This window comes from Carcharhinus amblyrhynchos, chromosome 5 (assembly GCF_965287045.1).
Source record: "Carcharhinus amblyrhynchos chromosome 5, sCarAmb.v2.hapA, whole genome shotgun sequence".
Lineage (NCBI taxonomy): Eukaryota > Metazoa > Chordata > Chondrichthyes > Carcharhiniformes > Carcharhinidae > Carcharhinus > Carcharhinus amblyrhynchos.
Window position 1 is genome coordinate 35,615,746 of NC_137328.1, and position 20,667 is coordinate 35,636,412.

General features: G+C 43.0%; 1 protein-coding gene across 1 annotated transcript in view; it reads right to left on the reverse strand.

Annotated features, from left to right (window-relative positions):
* Window positions 1-20,407, reverse strand: part of zcchc7 (zinc finger, CCHC domain containing 7) — a 299,729-nt gene extending 279,322 nt beyond the window's left edge. Inside the window, exons 1-2 of the mRNA XM_080189647.1 lie at window positions 20,343-20,407; window positions 11,756-12,376 (exon numbers count right to left, since the gene is read on the reverse strand). Coding sequence (XP_080045773.1) covers window positions 11,756-12,359 — 604 coding nt within the window. The 5' untranslated portion in view covers window positions 12,360-12,376; window positions 20,343-20,407. The remainder of the gene's footprint in view (window positions 1-11,755; window positions 12,377-20,342) is intronic.
* Window positions 20,408-20,667: the final 260 nt, after the last annotated feature.

Sequence of the window (20,667 nt, forward strand, 5' to 3'; positions counted from 1 at the left end):
CATTATCTCACACTGTCTGGATCAAACTCCATAAGATCATAAGACACAGGATCAGAATTCGGCCCATTGAATCTGCTCCACTATTCAATCATGACTGATTTTTTTTTTCTCATCCCATCCTCCTGCCTTTTCCCCAAAACCCCTGATTCCCTTATTAATCAAGGACCTACCTATCTCCGTCTTAAAGACACTCAATGGCCTGGCCTCCACAGCCTTCTGCGGCAGAGATCCACAGATACACCACTCTGTGGCTGAAGAAATTCCTCATCACTGTTTTGAAGAATCGTCCCTTTAGCCTGAGGTTGTGCCCTCTGGTTCTAGTTTGTCCTACTAGTGGAAATATTCTCTCCACATCCACTCTATCCTGCAAGTTTCAATAAGGTCCCCCTCTTACCCAAGAAGTACACATCCAGAGTCCTCAACCGTTCCTCATATGACAAGCTCTTCATTCCAGAGATCATCCTTGGAAAAGGTCCAGAGGAGGTCCACAAGGCCAGCACATCCTTCCTTAGATATGGAGCCCAAAACTGCTCACAATATTCCAAATGGAGTCTGACCAGAGCCTTATCAGCCTCAGAAGTACATTCTTGCTCTTGTATTCTAGCCCTCTCGACATGAACGCTAACATTACATTTGCTTTCCTAACTGCCAACTGAACCTTAAAAGAATCTTGAACAATGACTCTCAAGTCCTTTTGTGTTTCTGATTTCCTCAGCATTTCCCATTTAAAAAATAGTCTATGCTTCCATTCCTCCTTCCAAAATGCTTAACCTCATACTTTTCCACATTGTATTCCATCTGCCACTTCTTTGCCCACTCTCCTAACCTGTCCAAGTCCTTCTGCAGTCCCCCCACTTCCTCAATACTACCTTTCCCTCTACATATCTTTGTATCATCTGCAAACTTAGCAACAGTGCCTTCAGTTCCTTCCTCCAAATTGTTAACGTAGATTGTGAAAAGTTGTGGTTCCAGCACTGACCCCTGAGGCACACCACTAGTCACTAGCTGCCATCCTGAAAAAGATCCTTTATCCCCACTCTCTGCCTTCTACCAATCAGCCAATCTTCTATCCACGCCCTTAATACCATGGGCTCTTAGCTTATTTAACAGTCTTCTATGCAGTACCTTGTCAAAGGCCTTCTGGAAATTTAAATAAATTACATCCACTGGTTCTCCTTTATCTAACTTCTTTGTTACCTCCTCAAAGAACTCCAACACAATATGTCAGACATGACCTCCTCTTGACAAAACTGTGCTGACTCAGTCCTATTTTATCACGCACTTCCAAGTACTCTGCAATCTCATCTTTAACAATAAACTCTAAAATCTTGCCGATGATCAAAGTCAAGCTAACCGGCCTATAATTTCCCATCTGCTGCCTCCCTCCCTTCTTAAACAGCAGTGTTACATTCGCTACTTTCCTCTGATACCCTCCCTGCCTCCCGTATTCCTGAAAGATCACCACCAGTGCCTCCACAATTTCCTCAGCTGTCCCTTTTAGAACCCTGGGGTGTAGTCCATCTGGTCCAGGTGATTTATCCACCTTCAGATCTTTCAGTTTCCCCAGAATCTTCTCCTTAGTGATGGCCACTATGCTCACCCCTGACTCTCGGAGCTCTGGCTTCCACCATGAAGACTGATGCAAAATAACTGTTCAGTCCCTCTGCCATTGCTTTGTTTCCTATTATTATTTCTCCAGCCTCATTTTCCAGTGGACCAATGGCTATTTTTACCTCTCTCTTACGTTTCTATATATTGAAAAAAACTCTTCCTATCTTCATTTATTTTACTAGCTAGCTTACACTCATATTTCATCTTCTCTCCCCTTATTGCTTTTTTCAGTTGTCCTCTGCTCACTTTTAAAGACTTCCCAATCTTCTGGCTCCCCACTAACCCTTGGCACTTTGTATGCTTTTTCTTTTTTTTTGCTATTCTTGACTTCCTTCATTAGCCATGGATGCCTCACCCTCGTCTTAGCATGTTTCCTCCTCCTTGGGAGGAATTTCTATTGTGCCTGCCAAATAACTCTCAAAAACTCCTGCCATTGCTCTTCCACCGTCTTCCCTGCTAGGCTCCCTTTCCAATCAACTCTGGCCAGCTCCTCCCTCATGTCTTTGTAGTTACCTTTATTTAATTGTAATACCATTACATTTGATTCCAGCTTTTCCACCTCAAACTGTACAGTAAATGCTATCATATTGTAGTCACTGCTCCCTAAGGATTTCCTCAAGTTCCCTAATCAAGTCTGCCCCATTACACATCACCAAATCCAGAATTGCCTGTTCCCTAGTAGGCTCTGTCACAGCTGCTCCAAAAAAAAAACTCACATTCCACAAATTCCTTTTCTTGGAATCCTCTAGTTACCTAATTTTCCCATTTACTGCATATTAAAGCCCCCCATGATTATTGTAATACTGCCTATTTAATCTCCTGATTTACTTTCTGCCCACATCCTGACTACTGCTAGAGGGCCTGTACATAACTCCCATCAGGGTCTTTTTACCTTCGCAATTCCTCAACTCTACCCACAGAGATTCTATGCCTTCTGCTCCTACATCACTTCTTGCTATCAATTTAACTTCATTCCTTACAAACAATGTAACCCCTTCCGCCCCCTTTGCTCACCTGCCTGTCCTTTCAATAGGACACATATCCTTGGATATTTAAATCCAAGCCCTGATCCCCTTGCAGCCACAACTCTGATGCCTACAACATCATACTGACAAATTTCTATGTGCGCAAACTCAATTACCTTGTTCCATATACTGTGCACATTTAGGTACAATACCCTGAGTCCTGCACTGATCACCTCCCTTCTTATTCTTGTCACCTTTTTTGCTCTGCCTGAGTTTAGATTCCTGTCACCTCCTGTACTCTCTATTCTATTACGTGGTCTGGAAACTTTACTAACCTCTCCTGAGCACTCTTAGCTCCATTAACCTGCACTTCTATCCTCTCCTTTAACTTTGGATTTCTAATTCTCCATACAACTGAACCCTCCCCCCCCAGTATTTAGTTTAAAGCTCTATCTACAGCCCTAGTTATACAATTCACCAGGACTCTGGTTCCAGCATGATTCAAACCAAAGCCAGTGAACTAATAAACCCCAATCAGCAAGTTAACCAGTAGAAGATAAAATGGGGGTCTCAGATCCATTTCATCTCAATACCAAGATAATGGCAGAGTCAGGCATGACAATGGAGATGTGCAAATGTAAAATGGCTTGGATGTAAATGTAAATTTCTTGGATAAACCAGAATTTTCTTTCTCCTTCTGTGAGGTTTCTGAATTAACTACAAAGTTTACGGTAACAATTAAATATATCTCTCATTTTCCCAGCTACAAACAGCTTGCTCAGTCCTGTTTGTGCTGCTTTTGGGACACAATGAAATTCAACGACACTGAAATTCTCCAGCTGTGAAGTGAAAGAACACTGGTGGTTTAGGGCATATCCCATCATTGGACTTTTCAGTATTTGCTTACCATGCTATTTTGTCAAAGATGTCAAAGAGATTGCTCAAAGAGGATTTACCACTTCTTCTTCAATCATGTTTGGTGACAATCACCTAACTATTTTCAAACAAATAATTTTCAACTTTGCCCTTAATGATCACTTCCATTATTTTGTCAGTTACTTATACAAGATTAATGGAATTACCTCTGTTTGATATGCAGTCTTTCTTCAAAATAGATTTGATTTCAATCCAATGGTACATTTAATTGACTTACACAAAATAACTGACAGAACAGAGTATCTAACCATTACTGTCAGGAGAGAGAATCTAACCATCTCCACTTGGCAATACCACCTTTGAATCCTCCACTATCAACAGTGCTGTCACTGTGCACTGATGGTGAAGGGGATGAATGTTGGTGGTGATGGATGTGGTGCCAATCAAGCATTTGTCCTGGTTGGTTTTGTGTTGGAGTTGCACTCATCCAAGCAAGTGGCGGATTTTCAATCATCTCCTGACTTTCGCCCTGTGGAGGGGGGACACCCTTTTGGGAGTCAGTAGATGAATTACTTTCTCAGAATTCCCAGCTTCTGACCTGCTCTTGTAGTCACAGTATTTCTGTGGCTGGTCCAGTTTAGTTTCTGGTCAATAGTAACCCTGGGATATTGATAATGGGGGATTCAGCAGTGGTAATGCCAAGTGGAGATAGTTAGATTCTGTCTTGTTGGAGATGGTCATTGCCAGATAAGACACCTCATTTTTAGATATGCCTGATGCTGCTCCTGACATGCCCTCCTGGAATCTTCATGGGTACCACCTACAAGGTACACTGCAGAAGCTTATCAAGGCTCCTTAGGCAGCACCTTCCAAATCCACAACCACTACCACCGAGAAAGACAAGAGCAGCAGACGTATGGGAACACCATCACTTGCAGGTTCCCCTCCAAGTCCCACATCATCCTGACAAGAACTATAATCATCATTCCTTCACTGTCACTGGATCAAAATCCTGGAACTCACCTCAGAACAGCACCTTGGGTGTTCCTATACCACATGAACTGCAATGGTTCAAGGTAGCAGCACACCACCACATTCTCAAAGGCAATTAGGAACGGGCAATAAATGCTAGCCTAGCCAGCAATGCTCACATTCCATGACAAATACAAAAATCTTTCCCAGGTTTGTATTCTGTCCCTCATTACAGATTATCTGGTTTGGTTAGCTTTCCTTTTGCTGCCAAGTTGATTGTTCGTTACTCTGCAATAGTCTAAAGTCCACCAATGCCTCTAGAGCCCATAACCATTTAATTTACATTCCCACTGTTTATTTTCCTCCCAACTCTCATTACCTTTCATTCATCTGCATTAAAACTAATTTTCCATTCACCAGCCAACTTATTGAGCTCCTTTGGTAATTGGTTTGTTTAATTATTTTTGTTTTAACCACAACACTAACAATTTGGTGTCATCTATAAACAAAGACAAATTTGTTTATTGTCTTCAACCCCAAACCTTAAACAGTGAATTGTTACCACTGATCCTTGTGGCACCCCACTAGTAACTAGTAACTGTATGATGTGGGAGCTGGTGGACCCCAGGGTCCTTCCCAGTGACCATGTCTGCAGTAAGTGCAGGTTGCTGGAGGAGCTCCAGCTCAAAGTAGATGAGCTGGCCTCTGAGCCTCATCAGGGGGAGGGAGGGTGCCATTGATAATGGGGTGCAAGAGACATCCACACCCCCTAGACTGGCTAACTCTAAGGGTCAGGAACATGAGGGGGCTGCTGAGAGGAGGAAGGAGGGTGGGGACCGGAGGGTGGAGGGTGGGGACCAAATGCCTCAGCCTCTCAATCTGCATAACAGGTTTGAGGTACTTGCTTCCAGTGTGGACAAGAACGAGGGCTGTGAGGTTGGTGAGCAAACTGCACACAGTACAGTGATGCAGGCACAGGACATAGACAAAGAGAAGGTGAAAAGGAATGTAGTGGTGATTGGGGATAGTGTGGTTAAGGGTATTGACATTGTCCTTTGTCACAATGACAAAGAGCACAGAAGGGTGTGTTGTCTGCCTGGTGCTCGGGTCCAGGATGTCGCATCCGGGCTGCAGAGGAGCCTGGAGTGGGAGGGTGAGAATCCGGTCGTTGTGGTACATGTGGGTGCCAACGACGTAGGCAAAATGCGAACTGAGGATCTGGGGAGGGAGTATGAAAAGCTGGGAATGGAATTAAAAAGTAGAACCGACAAGGTGGTTATCTCTGGACTACTGCCTGAACCGTGTGCAGACGGGCGTAGGGTTGATAAGATCAAGGAAGTGAATGGGTGGCTCAGGGATTGGTGTGGGAGGAATGGGTTTGAATTTATGGGGCATTGGCACCAGTATTGGGGTAGGTGGGATGGGGTTGGTCTGAACTGTGCTGGGACCAGAGTCCTGGCGAATCGTGTAGATAGGACTGTAGATACGGCTTTAAACTAATTGGGGTTGTGCGTGCGTGTGCACGCGAAATTACAGGGTCGAAAGTAAAGGAGAGGGTACAGGTACGGGAAGAGGCCAAGGATGTCCCAATAATAAAGGGAGTAGGGGGCGTGAGTAAGGTTCGTGGCGTTCCGGCGGATAGGGTACAGGTGAAGGCTGGGATGAAGGCACTTTATCTGAATGCACGAAGCATTCGGAATAAAGTGAATGAGCTGGTGGCGCAGATCAGCACAAATGGATATGATCTGGTGGCCGTTACAGAGACGTGGCTGCAAGGTGACAGGGACTGGAAGCTGAATGTCCAGGGGTATCAAGTGTTTAGGAAGGATAGGCGGGAGGAGAAAGGGGGGGGGGGGGGGTGGGGGGGAGCGTAGCTCTACTGATTAAGGATAGCATCAGGGTGGTAGTAAGGGATGATATAGGAGCCAAAGAGCAGAAAGTGGAATCGTTGTGGGTGGAGATTAGGAACAGCAAAGGGAGGAAGACGCTGGTGGGTGTCGTCTATAGGCCCCCAAATAATGATCTGGAGGTGGGGCGGGCTATTAACGCACAAATAAATGTGGCGTGCAGGAATGGAACAGCGATAATTATGGGGGATTTCAATCTACATATTGATTGGTCGACCCATGTTGGACGCAGTTGGCTTGAGGAAGAGTTCTTGGAATGCTGCCGGGATAGTTTCCTTGAACAGTGTGTGTTGGAGCCGACGAGGGAGCGAGCTATCTTGGATCTGGTGTTATGTAATGAGGCAGGTAGAATTAGGGACCTTGTGCTGAAGGATCCTCTTGGGAAGAGTGATCATTGTATGGTGGAGTTTCTGATGCAGATGGAGGAGGAGAAAGTGGGTTCCCAGACCTGTGTCCTTTGTTTGAACAGAGGGGAGTACGGTAGGACGAGAGAGGAATTGGCGAATGTTGATTGGGGGAGCGCATTGGAAGGTAGGTCTGCTGAGGAACAGTGGAGGATCTTTAGGGAGATCTTTCTTGGTGCTCAGCAGAAATTTATTCCGATGGTTAAAAAGGATCGTAGGAGGAGAGATAATCAGCCGAGGATAACAAAGGAGGTAAAGGAAAGTGTTAAATTAAAAGCGGATGCATTTAGAGTAGCTAAGAGTAGTGGGCGAGAAGAGGATTGGGAGAGGTTTAAATATCAACAAAGAATGACGAAGAAGTTGATAAAGAAGGGTAGGATAAACTATGAAGCTGGGCTAGCACTTAATATAAAAAAGGATAGTAAGAGTTTTTATAAATATATAAAAAGGAAGAGGCTGACTAGGGTGAACGTTGGACCCTTAGAGGATGAGAGGGGGTCTTAGTGGGAGGGGATGGGGAAATGGCTGAGGCCTTGAATAACTTTTTTGTTTCGGTCTTCACGGAGGAGGACGTGAATAATTTGCTGGGTGTTAGCGATGGAAAGATGGTAGGAGTGGAGGGCCTGGATGACATTATTGTTATTAGAGAGGCAGTGCTCGACAGACTGGAGGGACTGATTGTAGACAAGTCCCCAGGACCAGATGGAATGCATCCAAGGGTTCTGAAAGAAATGGCGGAGGTGATAGTGGATGCCTGGGTGATTATTTTCCAAACATCGCTGGATTCCTGGGAAGAGCCGGAAGATTGGAAAATGGCTAATGTTACGCCGTTGTTTCAGAAGGGTGGCAGGCAAAAGGCAGGGAATTATAGGCCAGTTAGTTTAACATCTGTTGTAGATAAAATGTTAGAATCCGTGATCAAGGAGAAAATAGCGAGGCATCTTGAGGGGAATTGTTTGATAAAGCAGACGCAGCTTGGTTTCGTTAAGGGGAAGTCGTGTCTGACGAATTTATTGGAGCTCTATGAGGATGTGTCTAGGGCGGTGGATAGAGGAGAGCCAGTGGATGTGGTGTTTCTTGATTTTCAGAAGGCGTTTGATAAGGTGCCACACAAGAGGTTATTACAGAAGGTTAGAGGGCATGGAGTTGGGGGTAGGGTGTTAGCGTGGATAGGGGATTGGCTGTCAAACAGGAGGCAGAGAGTGGGGGTCAATGGGTGCTATTCGGATTGGCGGTTGGTGACTAGTGGAGTGCCCCAGGGGTCAGTGCTGGGGCCTCAGCTATTTACCATTTACATAGATGATCTGGAGGAGGGAACCGAGTGTATGGTGTCGAAATTTGCTGACGACACCAAGATTGGTGGAGCGGCAAATTGTGCGGAGGGCGTGGAAAGTCTGCAGAAGAATCTAGATAGGCTGGGCGAATGGGCCAGGAAATGGCAAATGGAATTTAATGTTGGCAAGTGTGAAGTTGTCCACTTTGGTAGGAATAATGGTAGGAAGGACTATTACTTACATGGCGAAAAACTGCAGCATGCAACAGTGCAGAGGGACCTCGGAGTCCTTGTGCACGAGTTGCAAAAACCCAGCCTGCAGGTGCAGCAGGTGGTCAGGAAGGCTAATGGGATGCTGGCCTTCATAGCGAGGGGGATTGAATATAAAAGTAGGGAGGTCTCGCTGCAACTGTACAGGGCACTGGTGAGGCTGCAGCTGGAGTACTGTGTGCAGTTTTGGTCGCCACACATACGCAAGGATATTTTGGCCTTGGAGGGATTGCAGAGGAGGTTTACTAGGCTGATACCGGAGTTGAGGGGGTTGAACTATGAGGATAGGCTGAATAAACTAGGCTTGTACTCCTTAGAGTTTAGAAGAATGAGGGGAGATCTCATTGAGACATATAAGATGATGAATGGGATGGATAGGATAGAGGTGGAGAGGCTCTTCCTGCTCAGAAAGGACAATAGGACGAGAGGGCACAGCTGAAAGATAAAGGGGGTGCAGTTTAGAACAGAGTTGAGGAGGAACTTCTTCACGCAAAGGGTGGTGAATCTCTGGAATTCTCTGCCCGTTGAAGTGGTGGAGGCTGCCTCGCTAAAAATATTTAAGACGCAGGTTGATAGGTTTTTGATAGGCAAGGGGATTAAGGGTTACGGGGAGAGGGCGGGAAAGTGGAACTGAGCCACGACAGATCAGCCGTGATCTTATTGAATGGCGGGGCAGGCTCGACGGGCTAGATGGCCTACTCCTGCTCCTACTTCTTATGTTCTTATAACTCCTCGTCATGTTCACACAGCCCCACTTACAACCGGTCTTTACTTTCCCTTGTTCAGCCAATTTTCATCTAGTCAAAACCCTTGCTGAAATCTAACTCTATCATTGCCACAAAATTTCCATTATCAATGGGAGCTGCAATATAATTGAAGATCTGCCAATAAACACGTTGAACAAAACCTCCTTCTATAAACCATTGCAAACACCTTCCTCTCATTCCTCATCAGGTGTTTCATTATTACTTCTTCACGATCTCTTCTTATACTTTACCCTCACTGGTTAAGGCTCTTGTTTTTTGGGTTATTCAGGCATTGCTCCCATTTTGAATAATTACTTGAAGATTGTATAAGTATGTGATTGATTTTGTTTGTCACTTCTTACTAGTGCTGCCCAGCGTGGTGCCTCATCTTTTTTTGTTTTTAACCTTCCTCAACCCATTGACCACATTATGTAAATTTTTGTTTCCAAACCTGCTAACAATGTTTTCATCACTTGGAAAATGGTTGGGGGCAGAATTACAAACAGGAATTCATCTTTTATTGACCAGTTTTGATGGGGGGCATTTTTTTATTTCATGGTTCTTGTTTTTGTCAGTTTTCATTTAAACAAAAATTCACTTTCATCATACATTTCCTGAATTTTCACTCAACTGTGAGAGGTCAGGATTTTCAAATATCAGTGCTCATACAATGAATATCCACTGGAATAGGAACAAGAAAACGTTTAACTACATTTTGAGGTAAAATTAAGACTAGTGAGATATATGACCGACACAGGCATCAGCCTGTCACGAAGAACTAAGGCATGTACTGAAAAATAAGTCCAACACAATTGTTTCAAGTTCATCTTCCAGTTTAAAATCATTTGGAAAATCAAATTGAAACAACAGCTTGTAAACAGATTGTTTATATATCAAAATGTAAGACAAAAACAGGCAAATGTCTTTTTTATCTATTCACTTTCAATTTTACCTCCAAACATAATTAAACATCTTCTCCGCTGATTGTCTGAAATCAACCAATTTAGTGCACAAATAGTTGATAATTTAAATAGTTACATCTGAATACAATCAAACATTCATTCTCTAGCTTGTTGGATAAACAATCATTCAGAAATTCTGTTCAAAAACAACAAAATTCAGCCTTTCAGTTGGACTGACAGAATTGTGCTGATGTATGGTGGGGAACTATAAACCCTTGCACATTCTAAGACTACAATACCTCCCATCATGTAACAATTATAACATGAGAAAATCCTGACTTAAAATCTCAGGCTTTTCAGAGGTGTCTACCTTAAAGTATAAATCATTAACGAAGTGGTTAAAAATAATTTCTGGTTCATCTTTGAGAAACATAGGTTTTCACCAATTAATGCATTTGAACAACTAGTAATAAATCTGAATCAAACAGGTGGATTTAAATTGAAGTAGAAAGAAAATTGGTAAGTGTGACATGAAAATTGGAACATAGTTATGACATCAAAATATGATACAGGAATGCTACGCAGTGTGTGTTGAGCAGATGGGAAGCAAAATTTCAATATTATATATTAAAAGTTAGTATCCGTCATCTGAAGATACCAGATGAGATTTCTGACTTCTACTCTTAGGCTGCACTTGTACAATGATAGTCTGAAAGTAAAGCAGCTTTACCATGATGATACAATTGTGATACTATAATTACCTAGCATTGGTACAAAGTAAAATAATTTCCTGACATTAATTCTGAATCTAAGACTACAGTGTAACTGTGGCATTAAATGTCTTTTTTTTAAATCATCTGAGGCAATTTATTTTAAACTCATTTTTAGATTTTGAGCATCACCAGCAAGGCCACAATTTATTGCCCATCTAGTTGCCGTGTAAACATTACAGTGGATCTCCTTCTTAAAAGAAATCACAGTGCTTTGACACAGCTTGGTCACTTACACAGGAGCAGAACTATGCTGATGTGGATTGGAATTACAAAGAATAAAACAGAAGAGTTTCAATTCTGTAGATTTTAGTGGCACAGCTGGGATTTTATGACAATCCAACAACTTCTCAGCTTTTCATTTCCAATTTTTTTTTTAAACTGAATTCACATTCTGAAACTGAATTATAGTCCAGGTCTCTGATAACTCACCTATTAATATATAATTATGACACAATCATTCCTCTAACATTGCAAGCAATCCTTCAATAATATACTGAAATGCGAGCTGATATTACATGCTATCTGTAATCAGATGCCAACTACTTTCATTGGCTAAGGCAATTTCATATCTAGTCCAAGTCAATAAAATGGGCTCTGAAGTCACAGCAACGTATCAGCATATCACATATACTCTGCTGATCACCTCAGGTAACCTAACAAATTGCCCAAATAAACACCTTGGTAGTTAGCTTAGGTAATGCTCTTGTACATTTCATGTGTTTCTTCTAGTTTAGCTTTATCTATTATAAAATACCAGATGTGTAAACAGCTTCATTATTGTTGGGTTTCTCCATTATATTTGTTCTGTAATTATAATTCAAGACTGACATCATATTGTTGTAATCTGAAAAATGTTATTGACAAGCTGAGTAGGTTATACACTGGATGCAATCAACATTTTGGGATTATGAAACAGGCAGAAATGATTTGAAGAAAAAAATCTGACAAAAAGATTTGAGTTACTGAAGTAGAGAAATGCTACCTTAGTTCACCATGTAGAAATATATGTTGCAACAATCCAAGGTATATATCCTGATATACTGTCAAAATTCCTACCTTCTTTGTTTCTCAATGTTCCACAATCTTTGATGTTGAGCTGGATGTTGAACTGGATGTTGGCATCATTTTCTTCTCCCAACACCATCCAACTCTCAATTTTTTCATCCTCTGATTCTGAACTTTCACTCCCTTTTATCATCATCATTGTCTCGTGGGTCTGTGGAGACTTTCTGCACAGATGACGAGTTTGCTTAGCTGATCCTTGTGCAGGCTCCCGAATGGATTGCTTTTCTCTTTTGCTGATCTTGCATTCTGAGGCTTTTACACCCTTGCAGGCATATACACTGTTACCGTCTTCAGTGTCTGACAAAACAATGACATCAGGACTATCTGAAATTACTATGACATCACTATCAGAAATAACAACTGGTATTTTACTTCTTCCTGCTGATTTTACACTGTCTTTAACTGTAGCAGTCTCGAGATCCAAAGAGGTTGGACTCCTCTCTCTATCCATCTTCTCCCCAGTGAGATTGTTTGCATAGTGCACTTGACTGTATAATTGGAACTCCACATCACTATCTATCTCTGCCTCGCTGGAAGATGCCTCACGGTACAGTTCATCTTCACAGGCCTCCAAATCTTCATAACCAACAAACATTGTGAAAGAAAAAAATCCTGTATAAAAAGAAACAAAAGATCCTTAAACAAATAGATACTGTTGGAAGTCTTGTGTGAGTTAACTAAATGCAATTGACAAAATTAGTCTTCTATCAATAACTCTTGGTAGAAGTATTAAATCCAAATTCAGCATCTAGGAAGACAATGAAGCCTTTAAGCAAAAGATTTAATAAATAAATTAAGATAAAAACTAAAAATTCAGTTGTAAATGTGATTATGTTATTGCAAAAGGGCCTTTCTGCGCTCTTATTTTGCATAAATCTTTATTTTGGGCATTTAAAAAAGTTTAGTAAAAGATTGTGGACAGTAATTTTCTTTTTCCTGTTCCAGACTGTTTACACAAATTCCACAACTAAGATATGTTTCACCCTAATCGCCAAGTTTTCCTCATGCTGCCTTTCTCTCTGCTCGGTTGCTCCTAGTCACCTGATGCTCTAATTACAACGGTTGCTCCTCTGCTGGTGGCCTTGCCACTTTGTTCAGAATCCACTTGGTGTATGTCACTCAAACATGCACCTTTCTTTGTAGCTTTGCCAGTTCTAGTTTGTTCCTGGCTTTGGGACTCAAACCCTACAATATCTTTTAGCACTTGTTGACAACAGAGAGAAACACTGGAGTAAGCAGTTCAGGTGGAACTGCAAGAGTTAAAGAAAAAGGAGCAGTTGGGGTCTGTTTGGGAGGCAAAAGTCAGGTGACAGAAGAAAGATGACCAAAAATGTGAAAAGATATTGTTCAAGTTTATTTATTAGTGTCACAAGTGGGCTTACATTAACACTGCAATGAAGTTACTCCAAAAATCCTGTAGTCGCCACACTCCGGCACCTATTCAGGTACGCTGAGGGAGAATTTAGCATGGCCAATGCACCTGACCAGTACATCTTTCGGATTGTTGGAGGAAACCGGTGTACCCAGTTCTCGCAGGGAGAACATGCAGACTCCACGCAGACAGTGACCCAGCCTGAAAACCTGGGTCCCTGGCACTGTGAGGTAGCAGTGCTGACCACTCTGCCACAGTGCCATCTCTTAGAAAGAGACGGCAACGGGCAAGGTGATCTGGGGAACAAATCCCAGAAAGGGGTAAGACCACATAACAGAAAGAAAGAAGTCAGAAGACAGAGATAGATCAGGACAGGGAGAAGGAGAACTGTACAGAAATAGGAAGACCTACCCACCAGAGCCCTTTAGATCAAATCCCTTTTCTCTTCTCTGCCCCAGACCTCTGAAATAAATTCACATAACTTGATGAACTAATAAAAATCATACTGGTTTGTGTCAAGGCCAAAGAGTCAACACATGGCATTTTTAGGGCACCACAGTCTCTTCCTTTGAAGTACCATGCCTAAATTATAAACATCCATATAGTCCATGGTTATGCTTGGCAAGCTACCGAATTGGTTGCTGTTACCTTCTGCAGATTCTGGCTGATCAGAAAACACTACTACTGCCTGTCATGGCTGGATCTGCAGGCTTATAATCAGAGTATCTGGCACTAGAAGACACTATGTGCCACTATCAGTCCATCACTAATGAATCTTCCCAACTAAAAAAAGAATATCAGTGTCTTCCACAATACAAACTGCAATGCCCACCAGTTATGGAAGGCATCAAGTACAGTAGTGGACACTAAAAGCTTCCTCTCTAGGGCGAAAAAGCTTCCCTCAGTACACGATCATGGAAGAGAAACAGGCAGCCAGAGCAACTCCCACCGATGGGCATGCCACCCTTCAATCGGAAGAGATCCACAAGATGGTTCGTAAAGAGCAGTGAAAGTTCAGAAGCCTGGAGCTAAAGTGGAATCAAAGGTTCAGAAACAACCACTACAAGTGATTATATATGGGAGCTACAACTGATGCAGAAAACATACATGGGCTATGGAATCCTTTGGGCTGCAATTCCTCATACTGCATGGGAGTCCATAAAAACTGCTGCATATCTTTGCTGCATGCAACACTCCCCATTTCAGATCATCCAATAATGCAAAGAAGGTCATGTAGAGAGGTCAACCCCTCTTCGAGTAATAAGAATACAAGAGAAAAATACGCAGGAGAAACTCTGCACATGGGCTGGAATAGGACAGAAGGAATTTCCATGAGAAATTCAAACTACATGGTGCAGATTCTGAAGGGAAGCTTCAGGGCTTTGAGCTGATGAGGAATTCTATTCAAATGCAGGTAAAACAAGGCACGATACCTTCATATTCCTGAGCTTCATCAAGTGGAATCAAGGCCAAGCATGACCTTCAACGCCTGAAAGGCTTTGACTGTAGACTATGCATAATTCCAGGTTAACTGATGCATCATTACCTCTAATGAATTCAACCCACCTTGTCACTATTTAGTACATCTGATTACAATTATCATCACAGCCCAGATACATGTCCTTAAGTCAACGAAGCAGAGGTACTGATTACAGAATAGCCAGAGCATAGAATTTTGGAGCACTTTCAACCTGCAAGGTTAGAGGTGGTTAATTGCAAACTGCATGTGTGCGCATCACTTACCTAAGTGAGAGATGCACAACTCCAGCAGAAACCAATGTCTTCCTTTGCGGCAGAAGTCAATAACCTTTCTCTGAACCATGATGACAAAATAGCAGGGGAGGAACCAAAGTGCCAACCAGTACTATAGCCACCAATTGGTTTACAACCAGAATCAGCCCATATAGGACATCACTCAGAGCAATCCTATCCAAAGCTCTAGTGCAGCTGTGACTTTACTGTCAAGATTTTTTTGCAGTTTGCCAGCCAGGCTTCCTCATCGAACCTCAAATGATTCCTAAGTACTGGAAGTGCGTGGTATCCCAAAGAATCTGGCAGAGGTTATAAATGCCACCAACATACAAAAATTCCAGAACAATTTTTCCCAACTGATCATGTGATCTGGGAGTCCATGAAAAACTGTCGCTGCATGCTGCAACACTCTTCGCCCAATTCATTCACAGTGCAACCTCTCATGTGGAAAGGTTTCCATTTTACCATTCTACTCTATTACCAGATGCAAGATGTCATGCCAGGATGGACATGAAGGCATGGAAGAGAACAGTGTACAGAAGCAACTCTGCATAGTCTGGAATAGCATGGAAGGAATTTTTGAGAAGGTCCAAATGATATGTCATAAGTTCCTGACAGACCAAACTTGCTGGCACACGCACATTTTCCACAAGTTAATGAGTCAACAACCACAAGTAGTCCAACATTGGAGTAAGTCAAAAGGACCACTTGGGCAATGCCTGTCCCATCAACCTCTTTAACAAGAGCTACAGAAATGGCTCACAGAATCGTTACAGCCTAGAAGGAAGCCATTTGGTCCATTGTGTCTACACTGCCTTTGTGAATGGGCAATGCACCTAGTGGCATTCCTTTACCTTCTCCCAATAACACATTCTTAATTTCCAGATAATATCCAATTCATTTCTTTGATGCCTTGATTAAATCTGCATGTATCACATTCAGGCATTACACTTCATATTTTTGGAATAAATGGGTGCTTTTCTGGTTAGCAGTTGGTGACTAGTGGTGTGCCGCAGGGATCGATGCTGGGGCCTCAACTGTTTACCATATACATAGATGATTTGGAGGAGGGGACCGAGTGTAGGGGAACAAAGTTTGCTGACGACACAAAGATAAGTGGGAAAGCAAATTGCGTGGAGGGCACGGAAAGTCTGCAGAGAGATTTGGACAGGCTGAGTGAGTGGGCAAGGATCTGGCAGATGGAGTATAACGTTAGCAAGTGTGAGGTTATCCACTTTGGAAGGAATAATAGTAAAATCGACTATTATTTAAATAGTGATAAATTACAATATGCTACTGTGCAGAAGGACCTGGGGATCCTTGTGCATGAATCGCAAAGTTTGCAAGTGCAGCAGGTGATCAAGAAGACAAATGGAATGTTGGCCTTTATCGCGAGGGTGATGGAATATAAAAGCAGGGAGGTCTTGCTGCAATTGTACAGGGTACTGGTGAGGCTGCAACTGGAGTACTGTGTGCAATTTTGGTCTCCTTATTTGGGAAAGGATATATTGGCCTCAGAGGGGGTACAGAGAAGGTTCACCAGGTTGATACTGGAGATGAGGGAGTTAGCTTATGAAGAGAGATTGAGTAGATTGGGCCTGTACTCGTTGGAGTTTAGAAGGCTGAGGGGTGATTTATAGAGACATAAGGGGCTAGATAGGGTAGAGACAGAGGGATTCGTTCCACTTAGAAAGGAAAGAAGAACTAGAGGACACAGCCTCAAAACAAGGGGGAGTCAGTTTAGAACAGAGTTGAGGAGGAACTTCTCTGAGGGTAGTGAATCTCTGGAATTCTCTGCCCATTGAAGCTGTGGAGGCTACCTTGTTAAATATGTTTAAGTCACAGGTAGATAGATTTCTGATCAATAAGGGAATTAAGGGTTATGGGGAGCAGGTGGGTAAGTGGAACTGAACCACAACAAGATCAGCCATGATCTTACTGAATGGCAGGGTAGGCTCGAGGGGCTAGGGGGCCTACTCCTGCTCCTATTTCTTATGTTCTTATATCATCACTACATGAAAAAATGTTTCTCCTCATGTCTCCAAGACTCATTTTGCCAATTACCTTAAATCTCTGCCCTGAGATTTTCAATCCTTCCACCTAATTTATCCCTGTGAGCCCTCATCATAGAATTGGTACAGTGCAGGATATGGCCACTTAGCGCATCATGTCTGCACAAGCCCTCTGAATGAGCAACTCATCCAATTCTATTTCTCCTTCTCCCTGGAACCCTGCACATTCTTCCTTTGCAGAAAAGAGTCCAATTCCTGTTTGAATGCTTCAATTGAACCCATCTCTACCGTGCTCTCAGGCAGAGCATTTCAGACCTGAGCCACTAGCTGTGTGAAAATGTTCTTCCTCATATCACTGTTGTTCCTTTTCTTTATTGCTTTAAATCTGTGTTTTCAATCCTTTCACTGGTGGAACATGACATTTTCTCCCTATTTACTCTGCCCAGACCCTTCATGATTTGAATAGCTCTATCAAATCCCTTCTCAGTCTTGTTTTCTCTGAGACAAACAGTTCCAATTTCTCCAATCCATCTTCATAATTGAAGATCCACTTCCTAAAAAAGTCTTGTGTTTTTTTCCTATAATCTCCCCAATGTCTTCACATCCTTCTTGAAGTGCAGCGTCCAAAACTAGATGAGATTTTTAAAAATTCACTCGTGGGACATAGGCGTTGCGGCTGGCCAGCATTTATTGCCCATCCCTAGTTGCCCTTTAACTGAGTGACTTGCTGGGCTATTTCAGAGGGCAGCTGTGGCTCTGGAGTCACATGTATACCAAACCAGGCAAGGACAGCAGATTTCCCTCCCTAAAGGACAATAGTGAACCAGATGTGTTTTGCTCCAGCTGAGACAAATAATGTAGTGATTTATACAAGTTCAACATAGCCTCCTCATTCTTATATTCACAAGTGCAGTGAGTACATGAATAATACCTTATTAACCTCATGATTGTGAATACCTCTATCAAATCTCCTCTCAACCTTATCTTCTTCCAAGAAATCAGTCCCAACTTCTCCAAACTATCAGGCTCCATTCAGATGGTGCATAAATACATCAAATATAAAGTAATTGGCAAGAGAAGCAAAACCAATGAGAAAAAAAGTTCATATGACGGGTGTTTAAGTCTAAGATGTGCTGTCTGAGTGTGTAGTGGCCTCTTTTAAAGGAGTTAAAAAGTCTGACAACACCAGGTTTTAGTCCAACCGATTTATTTGATAGTAAACTCACTAGCTTTCGAGGGGTTTCCCTCTTCTTCAGGTGAATGGAGAGTTCTGGCCTCAGACAGAGCATATAAAGCACAGACAGTTTACAGGTTACTGATTAGAGTGCGAATCTTTACACCTAACCTGCTGTTCAAGTCCTTAAGTGGCTGGCAATGTGTGTAGGAGCACTGATCACAGGTTAAAGAGATGTGTATTGTCTCCAGACAGTACAGTAAGTGAGGCTTTGCAAACCCAGGCAAGTCACGGGGGTTACAGATAGTGCAACATGAACCCAAGAAAATTGTGCAACATGAACCCAAGATCCCTATCTGTAACCCCCGTGACTTGCCTGGGTTTGCAAAGCCTCACTTACTGTACTGTCTGGAGACAATACACATCTCTTTAACCTGTGATCAGTGCTCCTTCAACACACATTGCCAGCCACTTTAGGACTTGAACAGCAGGTTAGGTGTAAAGATTCGCATTCTAATCAGTAACCTGTAAACTGTCTGTGCTTTATATGCTCTGTCTGAGGCCAGAACTCTCCATTCACCTGAAGAAGAGGGAAACCCCTCAAAAGCTAGTGAGTTTACTATCAAATAAATCGGTTGGACTAAAACCTAGTGTTGTCAGACTTTTTACTGTGTTTACCCCAGTCCAATGCCAGCATATCCACATCACGACTCTTTTAAAGGAGGCAGGTTCAATCAAGCCATTCAGTGTGGAACTACACTTATTTGAAAAGGAACAATATTAAGGCTTACAAAGAGAAGGTATGAAAATGACGTTAAGCAAATTGTGCATCCAGAAAACTAGCACAAAAATGAAGGGTCCAATGACCACCTTCAGCAATGTAACAATTAAGAGTGGCACAGTAGCAAGAACTACTGCCTCACAGATTCGATTCCCAGCTTGGGTCACTATGTGGAATTTGCAAATTCTCTGTGACAGTGTGGGTTTCCTCTGGATGCTCCGGTTTCCTCCCACAACCCAAAGATGTGCAGGTTAGAGTCATAGAGGTTAACAGCATAGCAACAGGCCCTTCGGCCCAACTTGTCCATGTTGCCCCTTTTTAACCCCTAAAAAGTCCCAATTGCCTGCATTTGGCCCATAATCCCTCTATAGCCATCTTACCCATGTAACTGTCACAACAATTTTAAAAGACAACTGGCAGCTTGTTTCAGACACTCACCACCCTGTGAAAAAACTTGCCCCTCTGGACTCTTTTGTATCTCCCCCCTCTCACCTTAAACCCATGCCCTCTAGTTTTAGACTCCCCTACTTTTGAGAAAAGGTATTGACTAGCTAGCTGATCTATACCCTCATTATTTTATAAACCTCTACAAAAATCACCCCTAAGCCTCCTACGCTCCAGAAGAAAAAGGTCCCAGTCTATTCAGCCCCTCCTTATCACTCAAGCTATCAAGTTCCAATAACATCTTAGTAAATATTTTCTGCACTCTTTCTAGTTTAATAATATCCTTTCTATAATAGTGTGACCAAAACAGTACATTGGTGGATTGGCTATGCTAAATTGCCCATAGTGTCAGGGACACTAGCTAGAGTAAATACATGAGGTTGTGAGGATAGGACCTAGGTAGAATTGTGATCGCTGCAAACGTGATGGGTCGAATGGCCTCCTTCTGCACTGTAGGATTCTTTCTAGCTATACAGGGAATTCCTGACACACTCCCCACCCACAACGAATGGACTATAAACCTCAATCAGAAAGGTCATGGCAACATGCAGAAGTCTAATCTGGGTGACAAACTACGTAGTCCCGAATGAATACTTAGTATCCATCTTCTTCAAGCAACGCTGCCTCCTGGTCCGGGTGTGGGGGTGGGCAGCGGGGGGGGAACATGACTTGACCACTCCTCTGAGTAAGGTGCATCAGGACCCTGTCCAAGAGATCAACCAGCTCACCTGGGAGTTACAACAACTCCCTGATTAAAGACAAGTCAGCAGCACGTGACTACCTCATTGTCTCCCTCTCCCCAGGTGCGCGGAGCGCGCGTCTCCACGCACGCACGCGGCAAAGCAGCACGTGCGGGGCTCTTCATCTGGGGACGGCGAAAAAGTTGAAGTAATCCCAAGGCCCCGGGACGTCAACATCTCCCAGTTGGCCCCACACCCAGGACACGCACGGCTCTCCTCTGGGTTGGCGCTATAACCTTCGTCGAGGAGTTTCCTGCTGTTTTAAAGCTTGATAAGAGAGAGTTTTACCCCGCAGACACCAACCTGTTTCCACCAGGAACAAGCTGCCGGCAGCTCTACATTCAGTCACTCAACAATCTCAGCTGGCCGACTAAAACTAGCAACTGCACTCTCGGAGTTTGTGTCAGCAAAAATAGCTTCCGCCAATCTTTACTGAAGCTGGCTGACTATGAACTTTCTCTTGATTGAATCGTTCACAAAATGACTAGCAGTGACGCAACGAGATATTAATTTAAGCGTGTGTGCAGTTACTCTGGGGAATATTTTAATGTTCAATACATCGATTTGACTCAGCATTATTGGACCATCGTCTCAGCCAGTAAATTGTGCGTTCAAATTTCATCCCAGA